General features: G+C 40.4%; 1 protein-coding gene across 1 annotated transcript in view; it reads left to right on the top strand.

Moving 5' to 3' along the window:
• Positions 1–23,566, top strand: part of CDYL2 (chromodomain Y like 2) — a 161,319-nt gene that overhangs the window by 92,404 nt on the left and 45,349 nt on the right. Inside the window, exon 2 of the mRNA XM_040633629.1 lies at positions 21,999–22,587. Coding sequence (XP_040489563.1) covers positions 21,999–22,587 — 589 coding nt within the window. The remainder of the gene's footprint in view (positions 1–21,998; positions 22,588–23,566) is intronic.

The raw sequence follows: 23,566 nt of genomic DNA, 5'->3' as shown, positions 1-23,566 counted from the left end.
TAGCGGGGAGGGACGGGCACTGTCTTTGCCTCAGCATTGAGGAGCTTGGTCCTCTGAACCCTTCTGCTGGAAGAGGCACCATCTTTCTTGTGTTCTGGGTAACCGTAAGGTCATGTAGCCTCCCTCAGTACCTTACTGGAGAGAAAACACTTATGGTCCAAGAGACATCAACAATCTCTTACTGGAATTTGCCCAGTGAAGGGTGAGGAAACAATGTGCTTTATATTCTAACCCCCTTTAGGTACCACAGGCTTCCCATAAACTGCATTCCCCTAACTATGGGGCTGCCTCTGTGGAGTGCCGGACTTGGTCATTCTGTTACAAACAAGGATTGGGGTTTTTTTTTTTCATACAAACATGAATTCTTTTAAAAATTAAGAAAGTATTATGACTTCAGTATTGTGTCTGGACATCAGAATGTTGCCACTACAATGTTTGGAGTTTGGGGAGGCCAACCCGAGGAGGCTTTGTGTTCTGGCCTCTTTGAGGCTGCCTCCTTACTAGGGACATTTAAAACCCCATTCCTAGAGAGAGTAGCCCAGGCTGTCTAGAGTGTTCTACTGAAAAAATAATTTACTGAGTGCCTGTGTTTACTACATTATGTGCCGAGCACCTTGGGTTGGTCTGGGTGATTGGGGTGGGGACTGTGATTGATTAGCAATGTCTGGCACGGGTGAGGGGAGGTAAGAAAGGAAAGGAGGGAGTTAGTTGGTGAGTATCCAAAGAGCACTGCATGATGTATCTGACCGATTGGTAGGAAACAAACATTTTGCTCACCTCAGGTATATGAGTTTTTACGAGTCACCTTCATGTACGGTCCCCCCGACCACATGCACACATCTGTCACCTTGTGCAGCTCAGAGGGTTGCCCTGTGTGAGCTTTGAGTACAAGGTGCTGTGAGGGGCGCACACAGTGCTGTGCAGCTGGGTGGGGGTGGGGGCTACGCTTATGTGGCTGCAAGGTTTGATTCCAACACGTTGATTCCACAGGGTGAGGCTGTTACCCAAGGGTGGGCAAGGCTAGGTGTGGTTCTGGAAACAGAGGTCTGGGAGGCAGGACTCAGGGGAGCCCGTACCCAGGACCCCGGCATGGAGCAGACTCTGGCCCTCAGATTCCAGTTCTGGAAGAAGGCCTGGTCACTTCTCTCTCTCCTCGAGTCAGAGGATGATTCAGGGTAGCCAGAATTGTCCCTAGAGGACCCCACAGGAAGGCCCTATGGCCTGAGCCAGCACAGGCTGACCAGGAGGCCTGCTGTAAGACAGCTTGGTTGGCTGGGCATTGACCCGCAGGCACTGCTCTGCGCCAGTGAACATTAAGGGCAATCCACGGAACCGTGAGGACTCCAGCAGCTGCAGCCCAATCCTGGATCTGGGAAGGTAACAAGCCTAAGGCTCCCCATGATCTTTCGTTTATCAAACATTTATTGGCCACCTACTGTGTGACAAGCCTTAGGGTTCACAGTTGAAAGACATAGCCTCTACCAACAAGGAATTCACAATGTAGTTGGGGAGATAAATTAATTTTTAAAGCATAGCGCTATATACATACATTTTCTATGAATAAAAGGACCCTTTGTAAATAGAAAAGAATACAAAGAAGATAATTAACTTCCTCCTTTTTGGCCTAGGTATGTGCGTATGTGGGTAATGTACTCTCCATGTTTAATTCTATAAATAAGGTTTTATATTCATGTTCACATTTTCTTCTTGTCGAGGGTTATGTGTGTGATATGCTACGTGACCGAGCTGACTCTTTAATAAAATTTTGTATCATGGTGTATCAGTGGTAGACTTGTTGGCTGAGAATAAGTTTATCATGTCTCATGATTCAGTGGGTAGGCGGGATGTGCCTGTGCTCACCCTCTGGGCTCACTCGCGTAGCTGGGGTGGAGGGTCCAAGGGGGCCGCACCCACCCTTCTGGCATGCAGTGATGGCATGTGCCTGGGCACCTCGTGTCCTCTCACTCTTCAGTAGGCTCGGCCACCTTCTCCACGTGGTGGTCTCAGAGCAGTGAACCACGGAGGCAAAAGTAGAAGCCACAGTATGTCTTAAGGCTTATTTAGCATCTGGAGTCGAATGAAGTCACTTCCACCACATTCTGTTGGCGAAAGCAAGTCACGAGGCTAGTCCAGACTCAAGGGTTGGAAAATGGGCTCCACCCTTGATGGGAAGAGCGGCAAAGTCGCATTGCAAAGGGGGCACAGACACAGGAAGATTGATTCATTGAGAGCGATTCCAGGAACGACCTAGAATTCCTTGCAATTATGAAAAATCCTTGTTTTTCATTTCATGTTTCATCACTTTCCCACATCGTTAAAACCTATTTGCGGAGATAATTCTCAGGGCATGCATGTTTCCTTTTAACGTGGTAGTTAGATAGTTAGGTTTTAGTGCATTTCCGTGTAAGGCTGCAATAAACATGCATGATGCTTTGCCAAGTTTTTGGAGTCCTTGAGGAAATCTTGCTAGGTCAAAGCATAGGGACTGTTTAAGGCTCTTACTACATACGGTAAAATTCCCTTCTGAAAGTTGTCCACTTCACAGCGGTGCTTTCAGGAGCGCCCAGCTCACCTTCTCAGCATTACCCATTATTGATTTTCAGAGAAATCATTGTTCATTTGATGGCTTAAACACCAGAACCTCATTCTTGTTTTTGTTTATATTTCTTTGTTCTCTTATGAGATAAAATGTTTTTACATATTTAATAGCCATTTGTGTATTCTGTCTGTGAATAATTTCTTCCTGTCCTTTGCACATGTATGTTTTTCTCTTAATGATATTCCAGAGATCCTCGTGCAGTGATTAATGAAGTTTTGTCTGACATTTGTCTTGATTTTTTCCATTTTACTGTGCGCCATTTGATTGTGTTTCTGTTTATATACATTTTCCCCCCCTGAGTGATGTAGGTTATCTTTCAACTAAAAATCAGATGGCCATTTACCTGTTTTTCTACCCCCCCTTTGGATTTCATGGTTTTGTGTTGGGTGGTGTGTTTGTGTGCGTTTCAACTTGCTGACTCTTGAAGCCACCTGGATTTAATTTTTAAACAAACTACATACTCTGATCCCTCTATTGTGAAGATGGGTTTTCCACCCCATCCTTAATTGTTCCAATGCCACTTACTCAAGAATTCTTCCATTTGTCACTGATTTTTGATGCTACTTTTTTTTAAAAATAATTCCATTTACTCAGGGCTTTCTCTCTCGTTCAGCTGATTCTCGTCCCCCTGCCCCAATACGACACTGACAATGATCACAGCTTTATGTTGTGTTTTATTGCGTGGCAGTGCCTCCTCATTATCCTTATTTTTCAAACCTTCTCAACTATTTTTCTTTAATTCTCCCAGAGGTACTTGAGAATCATTTTGTGCAGTTCTGAAAATGGGACCCATTGGGATTTTGATTGTAACTGCATTACATTTATCGATCAGCTTGTTGCAATCTGACACCTTTAATACATGAAGATTTTCCATCCAAACACGTCGTACGTACCGCTCCATTCATTTGAGCCTTTTAAAATACTTCTGCCGGATTTTGTGGCTTTTCTTCTTCTAGTCTTTCAATATTTCTTGTTCAAGTTAGGCTTCGCTATTTTAATCTTTTCGGTTGCTTTTTTTGGAATGTGTTCATGCCTCCCCTCATGTCTTCTCACTGGTCATTTAAGTTGTATGGGAAATGGATTCATTTTAAAAAATATTTTTATTGATTTAAATATGGCACCCATGCTTTATAAATAGCTTGCAATTGAGAAAAGTTAAATACAGAAGAATATTGAATAAAAATGAAAGATCCTCTTAGTGCCTCTTCCCCATCCTATCCCCCTGCCTGAGAGCCAGCCCTTGTTAATAAATAGGCAGTAGTTACAGATAATTAACGGTGGATTATTCTAGACCTTTATCATTTGCATATGCATATTTTGACATAGGTGGGATCCTACTATTAGGTCAAAGCATATAGCTCTATTTTAATTTCTTTAACCATTCTCCTTTGAGAGATGGTTACCTATAGTTCACATCTCTTTCTTTTCCCAGAATTGGATACCCAAAATGCAGATTGCTGGGTCAAGATTTGTGCAGGTTTTTATTACCAGTGACTTAATACAACAAAGGTTTATTGCTCATTCCTGNCTGTACACGCAGGGAAGGTTGATGGGGCGTTCAGCTCTGCCCATGCCTATCTTGGAGGCTGAACTATCCCTTATCTGCAACCAAAATCAACTCATGGCTTCCTTGGTTATTAGCATGGAAGAGAGAGAGTAGGAAGTGAAATGTTTCTGTTCAGAGAGGACCCACATTTCTTCTGCTCAGGGTCCCTTGGCCTGAACTAGTGTGACTTGACAATATACTGTGTGTGTGGTGGGGGGGGGCATTTAAAAAATTTTAAGATGTCTGTTAAATGTGCATTTAAAATTTTTTTGTAGCTATTTATTAAATTACCCTTCCTAAAGGGGGTACCAGTTTATACTCTGACCAAGGGCACCTGTGGCTGTCCTTTCCCCCATACTCTTCCCATCATATATTATCAACCTTATTTCTGCCTTTCTCATTGTTTTGTTTTCACTCTTCCTGATTAGGGATGAGATTGACCCTGCCTTTGAATAAGTTGTGTCGGTTTTTAATTCTTTGAATTTTTAATTTTTTCCCCATTTTTTTTGGTTTTTCATTTTTTTTATTAATGTAAAAGGTGTTTGGGGCGCCTGGGTGGCACAGCGGTTAAGCGTCTGCCTTCGGCTCAGGGCGTGATCCTGGCGTTATGGGATCGAGCCCCACGTCAGGCTCCTCCGCTATGAGCCTGCTTCTTCCTCTCCCACTCCCCCTGCTTGTGTTCCCTCTCTCACTGGCTGTCTCTATCTCTGTCTAATAAATAAATAAATAAATAAATAAATAAATAAATAAATAAAATCTTTAAAAGGTGTTTTTTGTTGTGATGAGCACTGGGTGTTATATGCAACTTATGAATCAAAAACTAATGACTAATATGTTGGCTAACTGAACATAATAATAAAAAAATTTAAAAAATAAAAGGTGTCTTTTTTTAACAGTCTAGACATCAATCCTTTGTTATGAATGTCAATATTTCATTGATCTGTAGTTTCACTGCCCTATCTTTACCCATTTTACCTACATGTAACTTATGCTGCTTCACACGTGGTTTGACAATATTGTGATAGTATATTCCCATTTCCCTTCCTCTTCTGTCTTATTGTCATCTAGCACGTTACTTTAACATTTGTCTTTTTTTTTTTTTTTAATTGATGGGCCCACTATCACTCAGAGTCTGTAGTTTACATTAGGGCCGCTCTTGGCATTGTATGTGCTATGGGTTTGGACAGATGTATAATGACATGGGTCCGTCATTACAATACAGAGTAGTTTCACTGCCCTAAACATCCTCTGTGCTCTATCTATTCATCTCTCTCTCCCCAGCCCCATGGGAACCATGGATCATAGACCTACATGTATATCTGTGGGTCTCTGTGGGTGTCCCTTCACTTTTTCATTCCCATTATGGGTAATTTGTATTTTCATTTTTTTAAAATTTGTTCTAAGTGTGGCTAGAAGTTTAACAGTTTTATAATGCTTTCAAAGGACCAGCTTTTGATTTCATTGATATTCTCTATAATTTATAACCATAAAAAGTTTATAATTTCTTCCTATCTTTATTATTTTCGTCTTTCTGCTAGCTTTGAGTTTAATTTGCTCTTTCTTGTAGTTTTTTTTTTTTTTTTTTTTTTTTTTTTGTTTTTTTTTTTTTTTTTTTTTTTTTTTGTTAAGGTGGAGGCTTAGACCTTCTTTCTTTTCTTAGGTAAGCATAGAATGCTATAAATTTCCCTCTGAACACTGTTTTACCTGCCTCCTGCAAACATTGATATGATGCATTCATTTCACTATCATTTAGTTTAAAATATTTTTAAATTTTCCTGGAGACTTCTTTGACCCATGGGTTAATTTAGAAATGTGTGTTTTAATTTCCAAATATTAAGGGTGAGATTTTCAGATATATTTGTGTTAATATGTAGTGTAATTTTGTTACGGTCAGAGAACACAGTTTTGATGATTTCTATTCTCTTGAACTTTTCATGGTTTGTTTTATGGCCCCGAGTGTGGTTAAGTGTTCCATGTGCCCTTGCAAGGAACATGTACTCTGCTCTTTCTGTGTAAGGTATTTTTAAAATGTCCATTAGGTCGAATTGGCTCATTGTGTTTTTAAGGTATTTTGTATCCTTACTGATTTTATATTTTCTTGTTCAGTTCATTACTGAGAGTAATGTTGAAGTCTCCAACCATAATTGCGTATTTTGTCTAATTCTCCCTCCAGTTCTTGCAGTTTTCGTTTGATGTATTTGTGACTTAGTTAAGCACATAAACATTTTGGATTGTTATATATTCTTACAGAACTGATTCTTATTGTTATGTTATGCTCCTGTTTTTCTTTAGTACTATTCTTTGTTTTGAACTCTACTTTGTCTGATATTAATATAACTATTCAAGCTTTCTTTTCATTATGGCTATGTCTTTATATTGAAAGTAGATTACTTAAAACAACATATAGTGGAGTCTTGCTTTTTCATCCAATTTGACCACATGAGTCTTTTAATTTGATGTTTATACCATTTACATGAATGTAATTTATGTAATTGTATTACAATTTTGCATCTTGCCAGCTGTTTTTTATTTGCCCCATTGGTTCTTTGTTTCATTTTTTTTCTGCACTATTGTGAGTTAAATTTTTTTTTCAAAGCTTAGCATTTCTCATGATGCTTTTTAATCTTCACAATTATTTATACCTCCTATTTATTTTTTTAAAGTAGTTGCCTTAAAGCTTACATGATATATCTTTACCCATTTTACCTACATGTAACTTATGCTGCTTCACATGTAGTTTGACAATATTGTGATAGTATATTCCCATTTCTCTTCCTTTTCTGTCTTATTGTCATCTAGCACGTTACTTTAACATTTGCCAAGAACACACAGTACATTGCTGCTTGTTTTACTTAAGGCACTCATTTAACTTTAGAGCAATTCAAGGTAATGAAAAATTTTTATTTTTACCTTCATTTATCTCACTCTCGGTGTTATTTCTTTGTGTAGATCCAAGTTTCTGTCTGGTGTCATATTTCTTCACCTGAAGAACTTCCTTCAACCTTCTATCTAGATTAGGTGTGCTGGTGATGAAGTCCCTTAGTTTCTGTCTGAGAAATCTTTCTTTTTCACTTATGAAAGATATTTTTTCTGGATACCAACTTGTTGATTGGCAATCTTTTTTATCACTTTGAAGATACTATTTCTCTCTGTTCTGTCATGCATGGTTTTTGATAAGTCTGATGTAATTCTTGTTTTTGTTTCTTGCTATGAAATGTGTCCTTTTTCTCTGATGGCAAGATTTTCTCCCTGCAATTCGTTTTCTGCAGTTTCAATATCATATGACTTGGTATATTGTATTATATTGTGTTCTTTTGTGGGGAGAGCATTTATCCTGCTCTGTGTTTCTTTCTTTTTTTTTAATGTTTTTTTTATTATATTATGTTAGTCACCATACAGTACATCCCCGGTTTCTGATGTAAAGATCGATGATTCATTAGTTGCGTATAACACCCAGTTTTCTGAACTCTGGATTAGTGGTTTGGTACTATCATTAATTTTGAACATTTTTGGCTATTCGTATTTCAAATGTTTCTTCTGCCCATTCTCCCTTTCTTCTCCCCCTGGGATTCCAATGGTATGTATGTTAGGGTATTTGGTTTCGTTCTACCGATCTTATATACCCTTTATTCTCCCTACTTTCTAAATTTGTGTTTCAATTTGGCTAATTTCTATTGATCTACCTTAAAATTTTCTGATATTTTTCCCTTAGCTGCGTTGAGTCTACCAGTCACTCTCTCAACTGCAATCCTCATCTCTTTTATTATGATCTTCATTTCTTGCATTTTTATTCGATTATTTTTTATAGTTTCTTTAAACTGAATTTTCCCATCTGATCTTGCATTTTTCACCTTCTCCATTAGAGCTGGTGTCCAGGAACACCTACTTGAGGTATCGTCTTCAGTCTGTCTCTGCAAGCATCTGAGATTTTGAACTAGTTGTTTTTTTCTCAGTATCTGCTCTCTGATGAGTTCTAGACAAGTCAGGAACATAGGGTTGTCTGGATCTTTGTTGTTGTTCTGAAGTGGGAGCAGTGCTTTTTTCCAACTCACATTTTGAGTAGGAACTAGAAGCTAGTCCATAGATTTTTCTTCTGTCATATTTTTTGTTGTTGATTCAGAATTTTATTAGAACAAATTAGAAATTATGAACTGTGTGATTTCTGTTCTGTTTTCCTAGTGTATTGAGATTTTCCTTGCAGTATGATATATACTTGTTTTTGTGAGTAATTAGTGCATATTTGAAGAGAATGCGTAGTTTCATTCTGGAACAAAGTTGATAGTGAATTAGTCATATTTATTTTATACTTAACTATTTGCTAAACTTTTTAAGTTCTGGTCAAGTCAATTTTTTTCTACTATCTCACATTTTCTAGACATAGAAGATGTGTAATCATATTGTCTACAAATAATGATAATTTTGACCCTTTTTTCCTATATTCATGTCTCCTTTTCCTATTTAATAGTTTCTTGTGCTGTTCTTTCCACCCAAAATAGCTTAATAATGAAATCATTGTATCTATCTTTGTTTTGATCTTGACTTCAGTGGGAGTACCTATTAGATTTTACTGTTAACATTGACGCAAACTGCTAATTTAATAGAGCTTTTCTTTGTCATAAAAAATTTTTAGTCCCTTTTTTTTCAGGGGGAGATGGCCTGGAATGAATTTAAAATTTGGGTAATTGAGTTAATGCATTTGTTAAGAGCATGCCATTTTTCCTTCTTTTACCAATTAATATGAAACTTATCTTAGACTTTTATTATTTAACCACCTGTAACTTCAAGGTATTTTATTCTTTAAATATATTATTTCTTTCTGTTTTCTAGTTCCATTTAAGACATTTATATTTTATTGATCAGTGGAATTGTTATATAGATTTTTATTGTTATGCTGTCTTTTTAAAGATTTTTCACGAAGGCAACGCTAAATTTGTTCAGTGGCTTTGGAAGCTTTCCATTTTTTTCTCAATGCACTAAAATAATATCTGTACTGTTGGAACTACCTATATCTTAAATATCTGAAAGATTCTTGAGTAGACTAATTTAAGTTAGAACTTTTTCTTAGGAAATTGTTTAGTAACTACTCATTTTTTCCTGTAGTTATCATGCTGTTCAGATATTTAATTTTAGTAACTGTATCTGTTTCTTTCTAATTTCAGCTTCTTTTGAGTCATTTTTGCTAATGCGTATATTATTTTATAATATGCATTTCATTCAGTATTCCAGACTTTTCAGGATGTTAGAATACATGGTATTGCATGCATTTAATTTACATCTGTGATATTGTCATTTCATTTCTGATTCATTTTATTTGTATTTGCTCTATTTCTTCTTAAGTGGGATTAATCAGTAATTTATCTATTTTATTCCCTTGTTTCAGGGATCAGTTGTCATAATATACCATTTTGATTCCCTTGTCATTTCCTATACAGAACATTTTTAAGATATTTTCTTAGTGGTATATTTCTTAGTGGTTTACCATTAACATCCTAAATTTCATCCTTAGCTTCAATGTCATAGAAAAACTCTGCTTATATACAGCTCCTTCCCACTGTTTTTATTATCACTAATTGTATCTTTATATAGTATACCCATTAACATGCATATATACTTATTGCTTAATGCATTTATCTTAAGTCATATAGGAAATTAAAAGTTGCAAATGAAAAATACAGTAATTCTAGCTTTCAGATTTACTTGTTGGTTATCTTTTCTGGAGTTTGGTATTTCTTCATATGGCTTCAGTTTAATATCTTTTATCTTTTAATTTTAGCCTAAAGGACTCCCGTTAGCATATCTTTTAGGGGAAGTCTACTAATGATATTATTACCTTAGTTTTTGTTTATCTGGGAATATCATAATTTTTCTTTCATTGTTGGAGGGTAGTTTTGTCAGATATAAAATTCATGGTTGACAGTTTTTTCTTTCAGCATTTAAATGTGATTTTACTGCCTCGTGGCCTCCATCGTTCCTGATGACAAATTGACTGTTAATCTTATTGAGGATCTCTTGTACGTGAGGTCTTTCTCTCTTGCTGCTTTTAAGATTATTTGGATTTGTCTTTGAACTATCTGATTATAATATGTCTCTTGTAGATGGATCTCTTTGAGATTATCCTACTTGGAATTTGTTGAGCTTCTTGAATGTACAGACTTACATATTTCTTAAAATTTGGAAATTTTTGGCTCTTGTTTCTTCAAATATTCTTTTTGCCCCTTTCTTTTCCTCCTCTCTTTCTAGAACACCCATTGTGTGTATGTTGTTACCCTTGATGGAGTCTTACAGATCTCTTGGGTTGTGGGTTTTTTTTTTTTCTTTTTTTTTTCTTTCTGCTCAGACTGGATAATTCCAATTGAGCTGTCTTCAAGTTTGTTGATTCTTCCTTCTGCCTGCATAAATCTTCTACTGAAACTCTCTGGTGAAATTTTCATTTACGTTATTGTACTTTTCAGCACTCAAATTTCTGTTTGGTTCCTTTTTTATGATTTTTAAAATCTCTATTGATGTTTTCTATTTGTTGAGACGTTGTTACCCTGGCTTCACCTCATTGTCCATGGTTTCCTGTCCTTCCCTGAGTGTATTTAAGACAGTTGATTTGAAGCCTTCGTCTACCAAGTCTGATGTCTGTCCTTCCTCAGGGATAGTCTGTTAATTTCTTCTGTTAATGGGTCTTATTTCCTGTTTATTTTTATTTTTATAAAACATTTTTTTTTATTTGAGAGAGCAGAGAGAGAGAGAGAGATAGAGTGCACACAAGGGGGGGAGGGGAAGAGGGAGAGGGAGAAGCAAACTTCCTGCTGATAAGCCCAGTGCAGGGGTTTATCTCAGGACCCTGGGATCATGACCTGAGCTGAAGGCAGACATTTAACTGACTGAGCCACCCAGGTGCCCCTTTCCTGTTTATTTTAATGTTTCATAGCTTTTTGTTGGAAACTGGGCAGTTAGAATGTATATGCTAATTCTGAAAATCAGTTTCCTTCTCCTTCTCAGGGTTTGTTTTTGTTTCTTCTTGTGGGTTGTTGCTGTTTGTTTAGAGACTTCTCTGAGCTCTTTTTGTAAAATCTGTATTCTTAGTCATGTGTGGTTTCTGAAGTTTCTGTTCCTTTAGCTTGTGTTAAGCTAGTTGTGACAGATTTCCTTGTATTCCAGGAGAAATAAAAATAGAAACAAAGAAGAGAGAGAGAGAAAGAAAGAAAAGAACGAAAGGGAAAGAAAGAGAGAAAGATAAAGAATGAAGGAGAGAAAGACTGATTCTCCTAGATTGACTCTGTTGGGACATTCCTTCACTGTTTAGCCAGGCCATTTACAACTACCTTAGTTGTCACTTGTCCTTGCACTAAGTCTAGAAATCAGCCAGAAGTGAAAAGTGTAGGGCTGTCTCAAGTCCTTTCCAAGCATGAGTTCTGCCCTGGGCAAGTGCTTAGCTTTCTAAATTTCCAGTATACTCGGGCATTTTTGAATGCTTTAATTTTCTGAAGAAACTCTCTAGCTTTTCCTCTCAGGCTTTCTGTGAATCTATTGTTTTTCTCAACGACACTCTTTTGCCCCAGTTGGTAGCAGATTGTTCATTTGCCTTACATTGTTTTGAAAGAATGACTCCCCATAGCCATTTTTCCAACCCAAGTAAGTTTCAGGAATAACAAAACAAAAACAAGGGCTTGTGTCTGTCTTTCAGGTGGCCCATAGGCCAGTTGGGACAAACACCTTTCTTTTAGGATAAGGTCTGCTTTGCTCTTTCCAGAACCAAGGACCATGGTCCTCCACTGGGAATGTGGGCTGCCATATTCAAGACTGTTGATGAGCTGGGGAGTGGAAGGGTCAGGGGCAAAGAAAAATGATGCAAAGCTTTCCTACTATTTTTAAGCTGTGTTTTTCTTGATTCAGTGTTTGTGTGGTTGCTATAATCTTTGTTCTCCAGAATTCTTAAAGAGTTGATTCCGACTTTTTTGTTTGAGTTTTTCAGTGTTTCTGTGGAGGGACAGGTTTTTGGAGCTGCCTTCTCTGCCATTTTGCTTTTTATTTTCATTTTTGAATGCCAGTAGGTTCAGCTTTTGTGTGTTTTCTAGTTTATTAATTTCTACTTTGATATTTATTCTTTTCTCTTACTTCCCAAGAGTAATTTTTACTTTTACTGATTAGTCAGAGTCAATATTGAACTCTTTCCGTCCTCCCTCTCTCCTTCCCTTCCTCTCTTCCTTCTTCCTTCCACATCCCAATTATGTTGACAATATGTGTGTACTTAGTTTTTACTTCTCAAAAAATCATTAATTTTATAATGATTAAGATGATTTCTTAATGATTAATCTTAAAATCATAAATTTTCTTAGATCTTTATCTGATGGTCCTGAGGGTTTTTTTTTTTCATTTATAAAAGTGGTTGGGATTTATTTTTAAATGATGCTCTCATCTAGTATTATAGCATTGTATTTAGAGAATGTAGTCTATACAGTATTTTATTTTTAGCATTTATTAGTTTTTCTCTGATATTTTAGTACATAATCAATTTTTGTAAGTGTTCCCAAAGTGGTTTTCTTTATATTTTATGGATTTTATTTTCTTTACAAATTATGGAGTTAAAAGTTTCTGTTTATACAAATACCTGCAATATTTACTAGAATGACCATCACATTTATATTATTCAGATTTCTTATATCCCTATTTTCCATTTGCTTTATCTCTCCATATCTGAAAGTATTGAGTTTAAGTCTTCAGTTCAAATTGCTTCTATCAATTTCTGTTGAATTCTTTAGTAATTTTTTTGATCTGTTATTTGCTGCAGGAAAGTTCATGCATATTATATACTTAGTGAGTATTTTTAATGAAGAAAATCTTTCTTTTCTATATAATGCATTTTGCTCCCCAATTTTACTTTGATACTCTGTACAAAATTTGGTATTGCCTGATGTATCTTTGCTTATTCTTTTTGTTTTTTAATATTCATCCATTTATTTTATTTATTATTTTTAAAAAGATTTTATTTATTTGACAGAGAGAGAGCACAAGCAAGGGGAGCGGCAGGCAGGGGAGAAGTAGGCTCCCTGCTGAGCAAGGAGCCTGATGTGGGGCTTGATCCCAGGACCCTGGGATCATGACCTGAGCTGCAGGCATCTGCTTAACTGACTGAGCCACCCAGGCGCCCTCATCTATTCATTTTAGAAGAGAGAGAGCATGCGCGATTTGGGGGAGGGGCAAATGGGGAGGGAGAGAGAGAAGCTGAAGAGATCTCCAGCTGCTCAGGGCATGACTGAGCCACCCAGGTGCCCCCATCTTTGCTTATTCTTTTAATTTCTATCACTAAGCAAATAAGTATATGATGAGTGCTTAAACTTGTTAGGTTTTATGATTGTTGTTAATATTTAGATGCTTTTTTTTTTTTTTAAGTTTTAGTATACACTTGTGTATACTAAATGCTACACTTGTACTTTTAAAAAAACATTTGGAGGGGCGCCTGGGTGGCTTAGTCAGTTAAGCATCTGCTTTCAGCTCAGGTCATGATCTCAGGGTCCTGGGGATTGAGCCCCGCATCAGGCCCCCTGCTCATCAGGGACTCTGCTTTCTCCTCTCTCTCTGCCTCTCCTCCTGGCTTGTGCCCTCGCTTGCCCCCCCCGTCAAATAAATAAAATCTAAAAAAAACCTCATTTGAAATAATTATAGATTTTTAGAAGAATTACGGAGATAGGACGCAGAGTTCCCATACACGCCTTTACCAGTTTTCAGTTATTTACATTTTATACCATGTACATTTATGAAAACTAAGAAATTAACATTGGTCCTGCATCATGAACTAAACTGTGGACTTCATCAGGATTCCACCAGTATTTCATGAATATCCTTTCCAGGATCCGATCCAGGATACCACTCTGCATCTGGTCATTACTTTCTCAGTGCCCCTCGAGTCCCAGACAGTATCCCCATCTTTCCTTGCATTACATGATCTCGACACTTTTCAGAAATATCGGTCGGCTGTTTTGTTGATTGTTTCTCTGTCTGAGTTTGTCTGATGTTTCCCCAAGAGGTCATGGGTTGAGGAGTTATACCATAGAGGAAGCACCCAAGTGAAGTGTGTCAGAGTATGCATGGCATCGACATGATTTATTGTGGTTATCGCCTTGAGCACTGGTGTTTGCCAGGTCTCTCCACTGTACAGTTACTGTTTCTCCCTTCACATACTCTGCTCATTAGAAATAAGTTATTGAGTCCTGTCACTCAAGGGGAGAGGAATTAAGCTCCACCCCCTAAAGGAGGGGTATCAGTTGATGGGCATCTGTTAAAACTACCATGGTAGTTAATAAGCATGTTGGGGGGATACTTTGATGCTATGCAAATATCTGATTTCTCTTTAAAGTTTTACCCACTAATTTTATCATCTGTCTGTGGATCTTGACTACAGCAATTATTTCTGTGGTATTCCAGTAGTGATTTTTCTGTTTGCCTTGTTCTTTTTACATTTATTATTTGGAATTCTTCCATAAGGGATATTGGTCTTTTGTCCCCCCATTTGTTTATTTATTACAGAGTCAGCAAACTTTTTCTGTAATAAGCCAGATAGCAAACATTTTAGACCTTACGGGTCATGCAGTCTCTGTTACACTTTTGTGGTTTGGAACACCCATAGATCATACATAAATGAATGGGCATGGGTATGTTCCGATAAATCTTTATTTTTAAAACAGGCCTTGGGCCAGATTTGGCCTGCAGACAACTTCTGATAAGTAATTCATTTATTTATATCAGATGAACTCATGGATATTTATTTTAGTCTTTGGGTTATAAATGTAGTACTATTGCTGTTTATTTTCTTATTCAAATTGTTCTAGCTTTGGCCACTAGGAGCTCTTTCAGTTGGTTCTTTTTGGCATTCTCCCATCATTCAGAGCTTATTTATTTAATTTTTAAATACTTTCTTATTTTCTGGAACTGCAAGATCCTAGAGGTCATTTTTTTGAATGCGTAGTTATATATATTTTGTTCCTTAACACATGAGATGTCTTCCTCCTTCCTTTTCATCTGAAGGCCCACTTCCCTGGTTTTAGAATTCTTAAGTTTACAATATTTGTTTTTTTCAATTTTTATTCTGGTATTTTAATGTTCTCTGAAGTCTGCCTGATTTTTTCCCCTACCATTTTGGATAGGGGAGAGTTGGGTGTGAGAGTGAGGAGTTTAATTTTTTTGAAATTAAGAAGTTTTGTGTGGCACCTGGGTGACTCATTTGGTTAGGTGTCTGCCTTCAGATCAGGTCATGATCTCAGGGTCCTGGGATCCAGCCCTGCATTGGGCTCCCTGCTCAGTGGGGAGTCTCCTTCTCCCTCTGCCCCTCCCCCCCACTCCTGCATGTGCTCTCTCTCTGTCTTGCAAATAAATAAATAAATAAATAAAATATTTTTTAAAAAAGAAGTTTTGCAAGAATAAGAATAAAGAAATAAAGTCAGTTTATTCTCACCTCTGGCTCCCCCGTCATTATCTTTCCTTGACCTACAGACTCAAGATACAGAGATTTTTTTTCTGGTAGGCCTTATTTGTGTTCTTGTCCCATTTTGATTTCTTCTCCCCTACCAGACTTAACCTTGGTTGGATCTCTGTTGACCCTCCTGGATGTCTGGTTCTCATGTTCCTTAAGGTTTTCTTTAAGAATTGCTGTGTCCTTGGAAAGCTTTTCAAGTACCTTGTCTCCCTCACGGATTTGATTTTCTGCATGTTGATTCTGTCCTTTCCTGGTTCCCTTGGGAATTTTATTTCTTTGCTTGTGTTTTTCTTTTGGTTTCCTTACATCCTTTCTTATGTAAATGAGTCTTTCATTTCAGTCTCCTGCTCAACCTATGGGTTTCATCATTTACCTTTCCTTTTCTCTCTTCTAAAAACAGAGTTCATATTTTTCTATCATCTTTGGAAACACGACACAGATGCTATGTAAAAATGTGCAGTAGTGCTTTTCCTAGTTATGATTTTACTGAGAACCTTTAGTGATGATTGTGTTCTGATACATTTTAGAAGTTCTTTACGAATGTGTCTGCAACGATGTTGTTGCCAGGTTTTGCCTGTGTATTCTTGATCAAAGAGAGGTCTCTCTGGTAGAGGGGTGTGGGAATTCCTCTTGGTCCCTCATCACTTGGATGCTACTGAGATCCCCCCTTAGACTCTCACCGGGAAGGCTAGCTTAAATTACATGGCTCTGAGCCTAATTTCTTGCTCCAGCAGCTCTTGCTCCAGTGCAGTTTTGCTGGACTGAGTGGGAAACGCTGCCTGTTGATACTGCCTTCTCAACCTGAAACAATCAGCCTTCCCAACCTGAAACAGCTCATACCTAGTTGCTTCCCGGACTGGTCCTATCTTTATCCTTGCCGAGGACCTCATACCCCGAGTTGTAATGACGGGGTACCTGTGCCTTTCTGCACCCAAGGAAGTTGTCCCAGGATGTTGAAAGGATACAGAGAGAGAGAGGTCCTTGTGGGTGTGGGGCTTGAGGTCTAGAATCTGGGGATGTCTAGGGATGGTTGCTCTGGTGAATGTATGGGCACACAGCAGGCATGGGCCTCTTCCTTTATTCTTTCTTGCTCTTGCTCTTGGCATTCAGAGGGGAATCATGTCTTAGTAACACACAGTTTATCAATCCAGTGCCATCTGGTGTGGGAGGCATTCCTTCAAGAGTCTGGAAAATCTTTGGTAACCCCAGTTTCTGAGCTACTATGATTTCATACACTGTTTTTCTTTGGTGGGAAGCTGGGATGAGAATATGATTGATGATTAGTCTGTTTCCTTTTGAACCCATGGAGAATTGGAGCAGAGGGGAGGGAGGCCCCCATGGCAAGCCAGGGGAGTCAGGCCCAAAAGGCTACTCCTGAGCCACGTATAGGTGCTTTAGGTCTTCTGTGACCTTGGCAGTGCTGAGGGCAAGTGTCTGAAGCTTAGATATGCCATCAGGTTGGGTCCTCAGCCAGGTTGGGCCCATTGGACAAGAGTGGGTGGTGGGTATAGTGCACTCACTGAAAGCATGGGTTCTGGAGCCAAGATGCTTTGGGCCAAGTCTTAGCTCTCCACTGATTGTTGGCCAAGGGCCTTAACCTCTGGGTGCCTCCATTTTATCCTCTGTTTAAAAAAGGGAGAGAATAAAATGACCTGCTTCACTGAGTTATTTTGAAGATTAAATGAGTTCATATATATAATATATAGTTAATCTATGGGTAGAGCAGCATAGAGCAGCAGCTGGCGCTTCATAAATGCTGGATGCATGTGAGATGGCGGTGGTATGATTTGCTAGTGGAAGGCTGAAGGTTGAAGGGGAAGGTGGGAAGTGACCTCTCTCTGCTCAGAAAGGCCTCTCCCCGGTTCAAATTTTTTCCACCTCTGGAAGGCCCCATTCGGTGTTAGCTTAACTTGTTCTTTCTCGCAGAAGCCTTTCCTGCCCGTCCGACCTGGAGTAGCCCCGTTCCCTCCGTCACTGTTTCCTCTCTTACATTCTCTTCACTCTCATTTGTCACCACATGTTACTTCATGCTGGCTCGTTTAAGGGCTATGTCCCCACCAGCCTGAGGGCTTCCCACTGGTGAAGTGTGGCCCGGGGGCTGAGGACTTGGGCTGAGGGTTCTGACGAGCAAGGGGTCCCGTCTTGGCCAACCACCTCCTGACTCTGTGATCCAGAGAAAGTTATCCACCTTCTCTGAGCCTCAGCTTTCTCACCTGTCCAATGGTGAGAGTCATGCCCAGCTGCCAGCCTGGGTATGAAGGTGAAATCTAAAACTTCATGAGTGTCAGCACAGTTCCTGGAACAGCATGTACCGATAAAGGTGATTATCATCATTACTGTTCCTAATGAGACAGCCATCCGCTCGTCATTGCGGTGGTGGTAATAATTGCGTTGGAAGCTCCGTGCCCCCGCCTGCAGTAGGAGAGTGTCTCATGCTGCCTGGGATCACAGGGAGTAAATGTTAATTAATGATTTGGTTGAACTCTGAGAAACAGTTCAAGGTCTCAGATTGCTTATCTTTGAAAGAAAGGGGCTGGTGGGTGTGTGTGAGCACACGAGTTTTTGATATCATTCATGTGTTTGTCAGTAATTACAAGGGGAGGGAATTGATGACTGTCTCCATTTGGAGGAACTGGACTTTAGGTTGTGCGGGAGGCCTTGTGCCAGTGAAGTGGGAGGGTGCGCAGGAGTGGTGCTGCCAGAGCCTGGATGACCAGGTCTGTGTTTTCAGCAGGTGTAAGATGTTAGGGGACAGTGGAAGAGTCTGGGGGAGCTCGAGGGGAAGAAAGGATTTCCCAAACAGAGAATATTGCAGTCTTAGCAAGATCACGTCCTAAATTACGTGGGCTTTTGTTATCACCAGCACAAATTAGAATTCTGGTTTTGTTTGAGAGTCTCCTGAGAAGAAGAGGAAACGAGGGTCAGAAAACCTATACAGGGATGTAAAGAAGGAAATTAGATCCCAGGAGATTGCAGATTCTAAGTATGATGGGAAATGCGGAGCCAGCTTTCTTCTGAGCTCCTTGTAAGCATTTTGGTCTTTCAGTAAAAGTTCATTTTGTGAATCTGAAAAAAGCAGGCTTTGTGAACCTATTTTACGGATGGGGAGACTGAGGCCCAGAGAAGTTGGGCAACTTGCCCAGGGTCATGTGGACAGAAGGTGGCAGAGCCAATGGTTTCCTCCCACACATTAGGCTATTAGAGATGGTCCTGTTAATACTATTTGTTGTTGGGGGTACTGGGTGGCTCAGTAGGTTAGGCATTCAACTCTTGGTTTTGGCTCAGGTCATGATCTCAGGGTGGTGAGATCGAGCCCTGCCTTGGGCTCCATGCTCAGTGTGGAGTCTGCTTGAGATTCTCTCCTTCTCCCTCTGCCCTTCCCCCTGCTTACCTGCACACAGACACACTCTCTGTCTCTCTCTCTCTAAATAAATAAGATCTTTAAAAAAATACTATTTGTTGTTGGTATTGGGTTAATTTAAGTAGAAATGGCTGTCAAGCCACCCAGTGGCTTTGTGGATGGAACCAGAGGTGCAGCAGTAGCCTTTCTGTTTCCATTTGTGACTCTGTGACTCAATCCTCCAGTAACTAGGAGGGAAGAAACCAGGTCCCCCACCAGAAGTGTGGCCCTCAATAGCTGTGTGGACACTGTGCACTTGCTGACTCCCCAGGCTTCTTGAGCAAAGCTTCCCTGCATAGCTATCTCTCATACTTAGAGGGACTTATGTAAGTTGGTTGACTCTCCTTCCCAGGGAGGAGTTGATTATCCTTAGGAGGTCATATTTTGCAGGGTGTAGAAACATTCTGTCTTTAGATACCACCATGGTTTGTATTCACAGGAGGATATGCAAGATTAAGTGACCTTTACTAAGGAATGAAAAACTACTTATTTGTATATTCCCCACAACCACCCTGTGAGGTAGGTGCTGTTATTTCCCCCTTGCTTGATGAGTCATATGAGGCCTAAAGAGGTTTAACTTGCTCAAGAACACATAATAAAAGGCTTACCAGGAGATTTAAACCAGATAGTCTTGTTCCATAGCCTTATACACCCATTCTGATGGGTGAGTGCCATCTATCCATCCACCCGTCCATTTCTGAACTCACCTCTTTACCCTCCCTTTGACCCATGAGTCCAGACATCTGTCCATTTATCCATCCTTCTATTCACCCACCATCCCACTGTCCACCCATGTGTCTGTCCATCCATCCACCAGCCATCCATTTTTCCATCCATCCATCCATCCATCCATCCATCCATCCATCCACCCCATGATCCACCCATCTATTCATTCATCCATCTGCCCACCTATCCCTTGTGTTGGTTGTTTGTCTAACATGGTTTTCTGCTTCATCCTGGGGAAGAAGTTTCTCCTGGGGAAAAAGTTTCTCCATATGCTTTCTGAAGCTGGAGACCTGCATGCCAACACAAATCCCTTAGCTCCTAAGAAATATCTGGGCTTCCTTCTGATACCCTTAGGTTGGTGTTCTTGAGAATGCTGCTATTTCAGGCAGGGCCTGGGTGCTGTTCACCTACCTCTGCAGGTTTACTGCTGTAAACCTGCAGAGCATTTTCCCCTTCAAAGACCTCCAAATGTTCAAGGCTGCAGGCTCTTCCAGAAACACTCTTGACTTTCTGGAGCATCATCATAAATGAAAACTCAACTAGCCCCATTCCTTGATCCAGAGATTGGGAAGTTGGATTAGTTTGGCATGGTTTTACTTTTTTAAACTGTTCTAGAGTTTGTGTGATACATCTGAAAATTATGTAATAAATCGAAAACAGATGTTCACAGAGCATTTTGTAAAGAAAGGAATTTTAATAGAAATAGGCCAATTTGTAGATAAATCAATTAAGGGAACCATTTAAATTGTCTCTAAGAAGCAGTGTTATGAAGAGGCAGTATGGCCTAGTCATTTGCATATTTATTAGGTGCAAAGCAGTGAAAATCATTTAATTATTTTGCATAGCCTCTGTTGTACATCAGCCATTGGGAGACAATCTCACTTTTCGACGTTTTTTACTTTTTACTGTGGAAAATTTTAAACATAAAAATTCAGACATGTACACCTAAACAGTCATATAATGAACGCCCCTGCACTTGGTACGCATCTGGAAAAATGATCAACTCTACCTGTACTCACTTCTCCCCTCTCATCTTGTTTTTCTTTTCATGAGTTTCAAGGGCATATTCCTCACTCATTAATTTCACTGGGTCAGAATTCCATTATGTTGACATTGAAATGCAATGAACTTTTGAATGTAGTTGCTTTACTTTTTCATTGAAATTTAGTTTTTGGGGGGTAGAACATTGGGAATTTTCTGTCATGTTTTTTAAACTTAAAGAATTTCATCTAGGGCAAAGTTGAAAGAATAATAAATGGTGAACCCTGACGTTTTCTTCCCCTCGATTGGCCGGTTATTAGCATCAGGACTGATGTTTCTCTAAGTGTGTTCTTCCATGAGAATACTTGAAGACAGGGCAGATTTTCATAGCCTTGAAGATATGTAGACAGTAGCACATGGCTTTAGACCCAGACAGATAGAGGTTCAGATCTCACCTCTTAGCCCTGCATTGTAGGCTGGGGGAGCTTACTGTGGGTGGGGGCAGGGAGGGATATTGGGCTTTGCCAATTCAAATCAGTTTTGGTCAGTATGGAAGATTTTTGTGGTTGAGAGAATTGGTATGGCCTCATGATTAAGAAAATAAATTGGGAGTAAAAGTGTTCAAATCCCAGCTCTGCCCTTACCAGCTTGGAACTTGGTCGAGTGACCTAATCTCCCTGAAGTGTCGTTTCCTCAGTGTAGATTAGGGTTAGAAAGAATACCTATTGCACTGAGTTGTCATCAGAGGGAAATGAAATGGGGTCATCCATGCCTGGCATTTAGTACCTGGCCAGTGAGTGCGACTAAGCGTTCGTATTATTATAAATAAGGATACATTAAGCATAGTGCCTACCATGTAAGTGCTCCATAAATGTTACTTACCATAAGTAGGGGTGAAAAAGTCACACCAAACTGGTCTTTAAATGTCTGATTTCACTTTGGTGCAATGAAAAGAATAGAGACCTTTAGTGAAAGCTTGCACTGTGATTTCAAGCAAGAGTAAGCCTCGGACAGGCAGATGCCACCAGCCAGGCATGGCATCACACAGTTGTCATGGGAGACAGCCGAGTGCCTTTGGTTCCATTTAGTAGTGTCCTAAAATAAACCAGCCTTCTCGAACACTCCTGGAAGTGTCGGCTTCTGGTGTTGAACGGCTCGCCCCGGGGCCCGGCAGGTGCTTCTGTCCTGAGTGAGGGTTTTGTGCTGTTGTTGCCTGGGACTGATTTCTTTCCTCTCTCCTTTTTTTTTTCCCTCTCTTTTCTGACTCTCTCATCTTGTGTCCCAGGTTGAAAGGATTGTAGACAAGAGGAAGAACAAGAAAGGGAAATGGGAGTATCTTATCCGATGGAAAGGCTACGGAAGCACGGAGGACACGTGGGAGCCGGAGCACCATCTGTTGCACTGTGAAGAGTTTATTGACGAATTCAACGGGCTGCACGTGTCCAAGGACAAAAGGATCAAATCAGGGAAGCAGGCCAGCGCCTCCAAGCTCCTGCGTGACGGCCGAGGCCCGTCGGTTGAGAAACTCTCCCACAGACCTTCAGAGTCTGGAAAGAGCAAAGGGACTTCCCATAAACGGAAGCGAATCAACCCTTCCCTGTCCAAGCCAAAAAAAGGGTATTCAGCCAAGCCCCCTGCGGGAGGCGACAGGGCCACCAAGACGGTGTCTTACAGGACTACCCCCAGTGGTTTGCAGATAATGCCGCTGAAAAAGGCTCAGAATGGGATGGAGAATGGGGACGCCAGCTCTGAGAAGGACGAGAGGCACTTTGGAAACGGGTCCCACCAGCCTGGCTTGGATTTGAATGATGTAGGAGAGCAAGAGCTGGCCGAATGTGGCGTCACCCATGCGGCACTGGCGGAGAACGGGCTCGGTACGTGGCTTGCCTTCCCTGCCAACACCCCCCGCCCCCGTGTTTGTTTCTGGCCATGGTGGTTTGGGGCTTTTCAGGCAGCCTTGGGGGCTACTAAGACCCCCCTAGCCCCACTCCAACAACCCTGACTCTTAGCTAGGTAGTAATTCTCCTTCTGTCTTTCTCACACTGGTTACAGACACCTGTGCACGGGGGGGGGGAGGCCAAGCCACTGATGCTCCAGCCAAGGCCTGTAATGGGCTGAAAATTCCTGACTCCTTGAATACAGCCTGGGGCATGGTAACCACTCTGGAGCCCCTGTTGTGAGGGCAGCTCCAAGTCCTCACCCGCCAGGACCTGTGACTCATGTCCCCAGAGGGCAAGGGTCTCTCTGGGGTGGCATGCAGGTCCCAGGGAAGAGGATGCTTTAAGTCTCATCGAGCCCCCTGCAGTGTAGCCCAGAAAGGTGGGGGTCTGCCCTTCTTCTCAGACGCAGTTTGGACTTGAAATTCTCTAAACCCATTCTTAAACCGGAGCCTCTCACGCCTTGTCTGTTGCTGGCCTGGGGGCTCTGGCCCCATGTCTGTAGAGGTCTTGAATGCTGCCCTGACCACATCCTCTGCTAATTCTTGGGGTTTGCATCTTCTTCTTCTACCCTGGAAGCAACCCAGCAAAAGTTACAGAACTCCTCCCTTTTACCAAGTGCCCACAGGCAAAGTTAAGGTAAGAGGAGGCAATGACCCAGGTAATTAAAGCTCCCAAACCTGACATTTCCTTGATAGTGAAATTACTCCTTGACTAAGCCTTAGCGGCCCGGAGCTTCCAGATTAGCCATCTGTACACCTTTCGTGCACTCCCTCATTTGTCAGCTACCTGTGTGTCTAGGTGCTGGCATTTTTGTCTTTAGCTGCCAGAACTCGAAGCCTTGGGATGAGCACGGACAACCCGTGCCCAACAGAGAAGGGACATCTGATGCCCTGGATGGAACCAGAGTGTGTGT

This window comes from Ursus maritimus, unplaced genomic scaffold (assembly GCF_017311325.1).
Source record: "Ursus maritimus isolate PB19 unplaced genomic scaffold, ASM1731132v1 scaffold_19, whole genome shotgun sequence".
Lineage (NCBI taxonomy): Eukaryota > Metazoa > Chordata > Mammalia > Carnivora > Ursidae > Ursus > Ursus maritimus.
The sequence above is the reverse complement of the archived record's forward strand: the minus strand, read 5'-3'. Positions and strand labels throughout refer to the sequence as shown.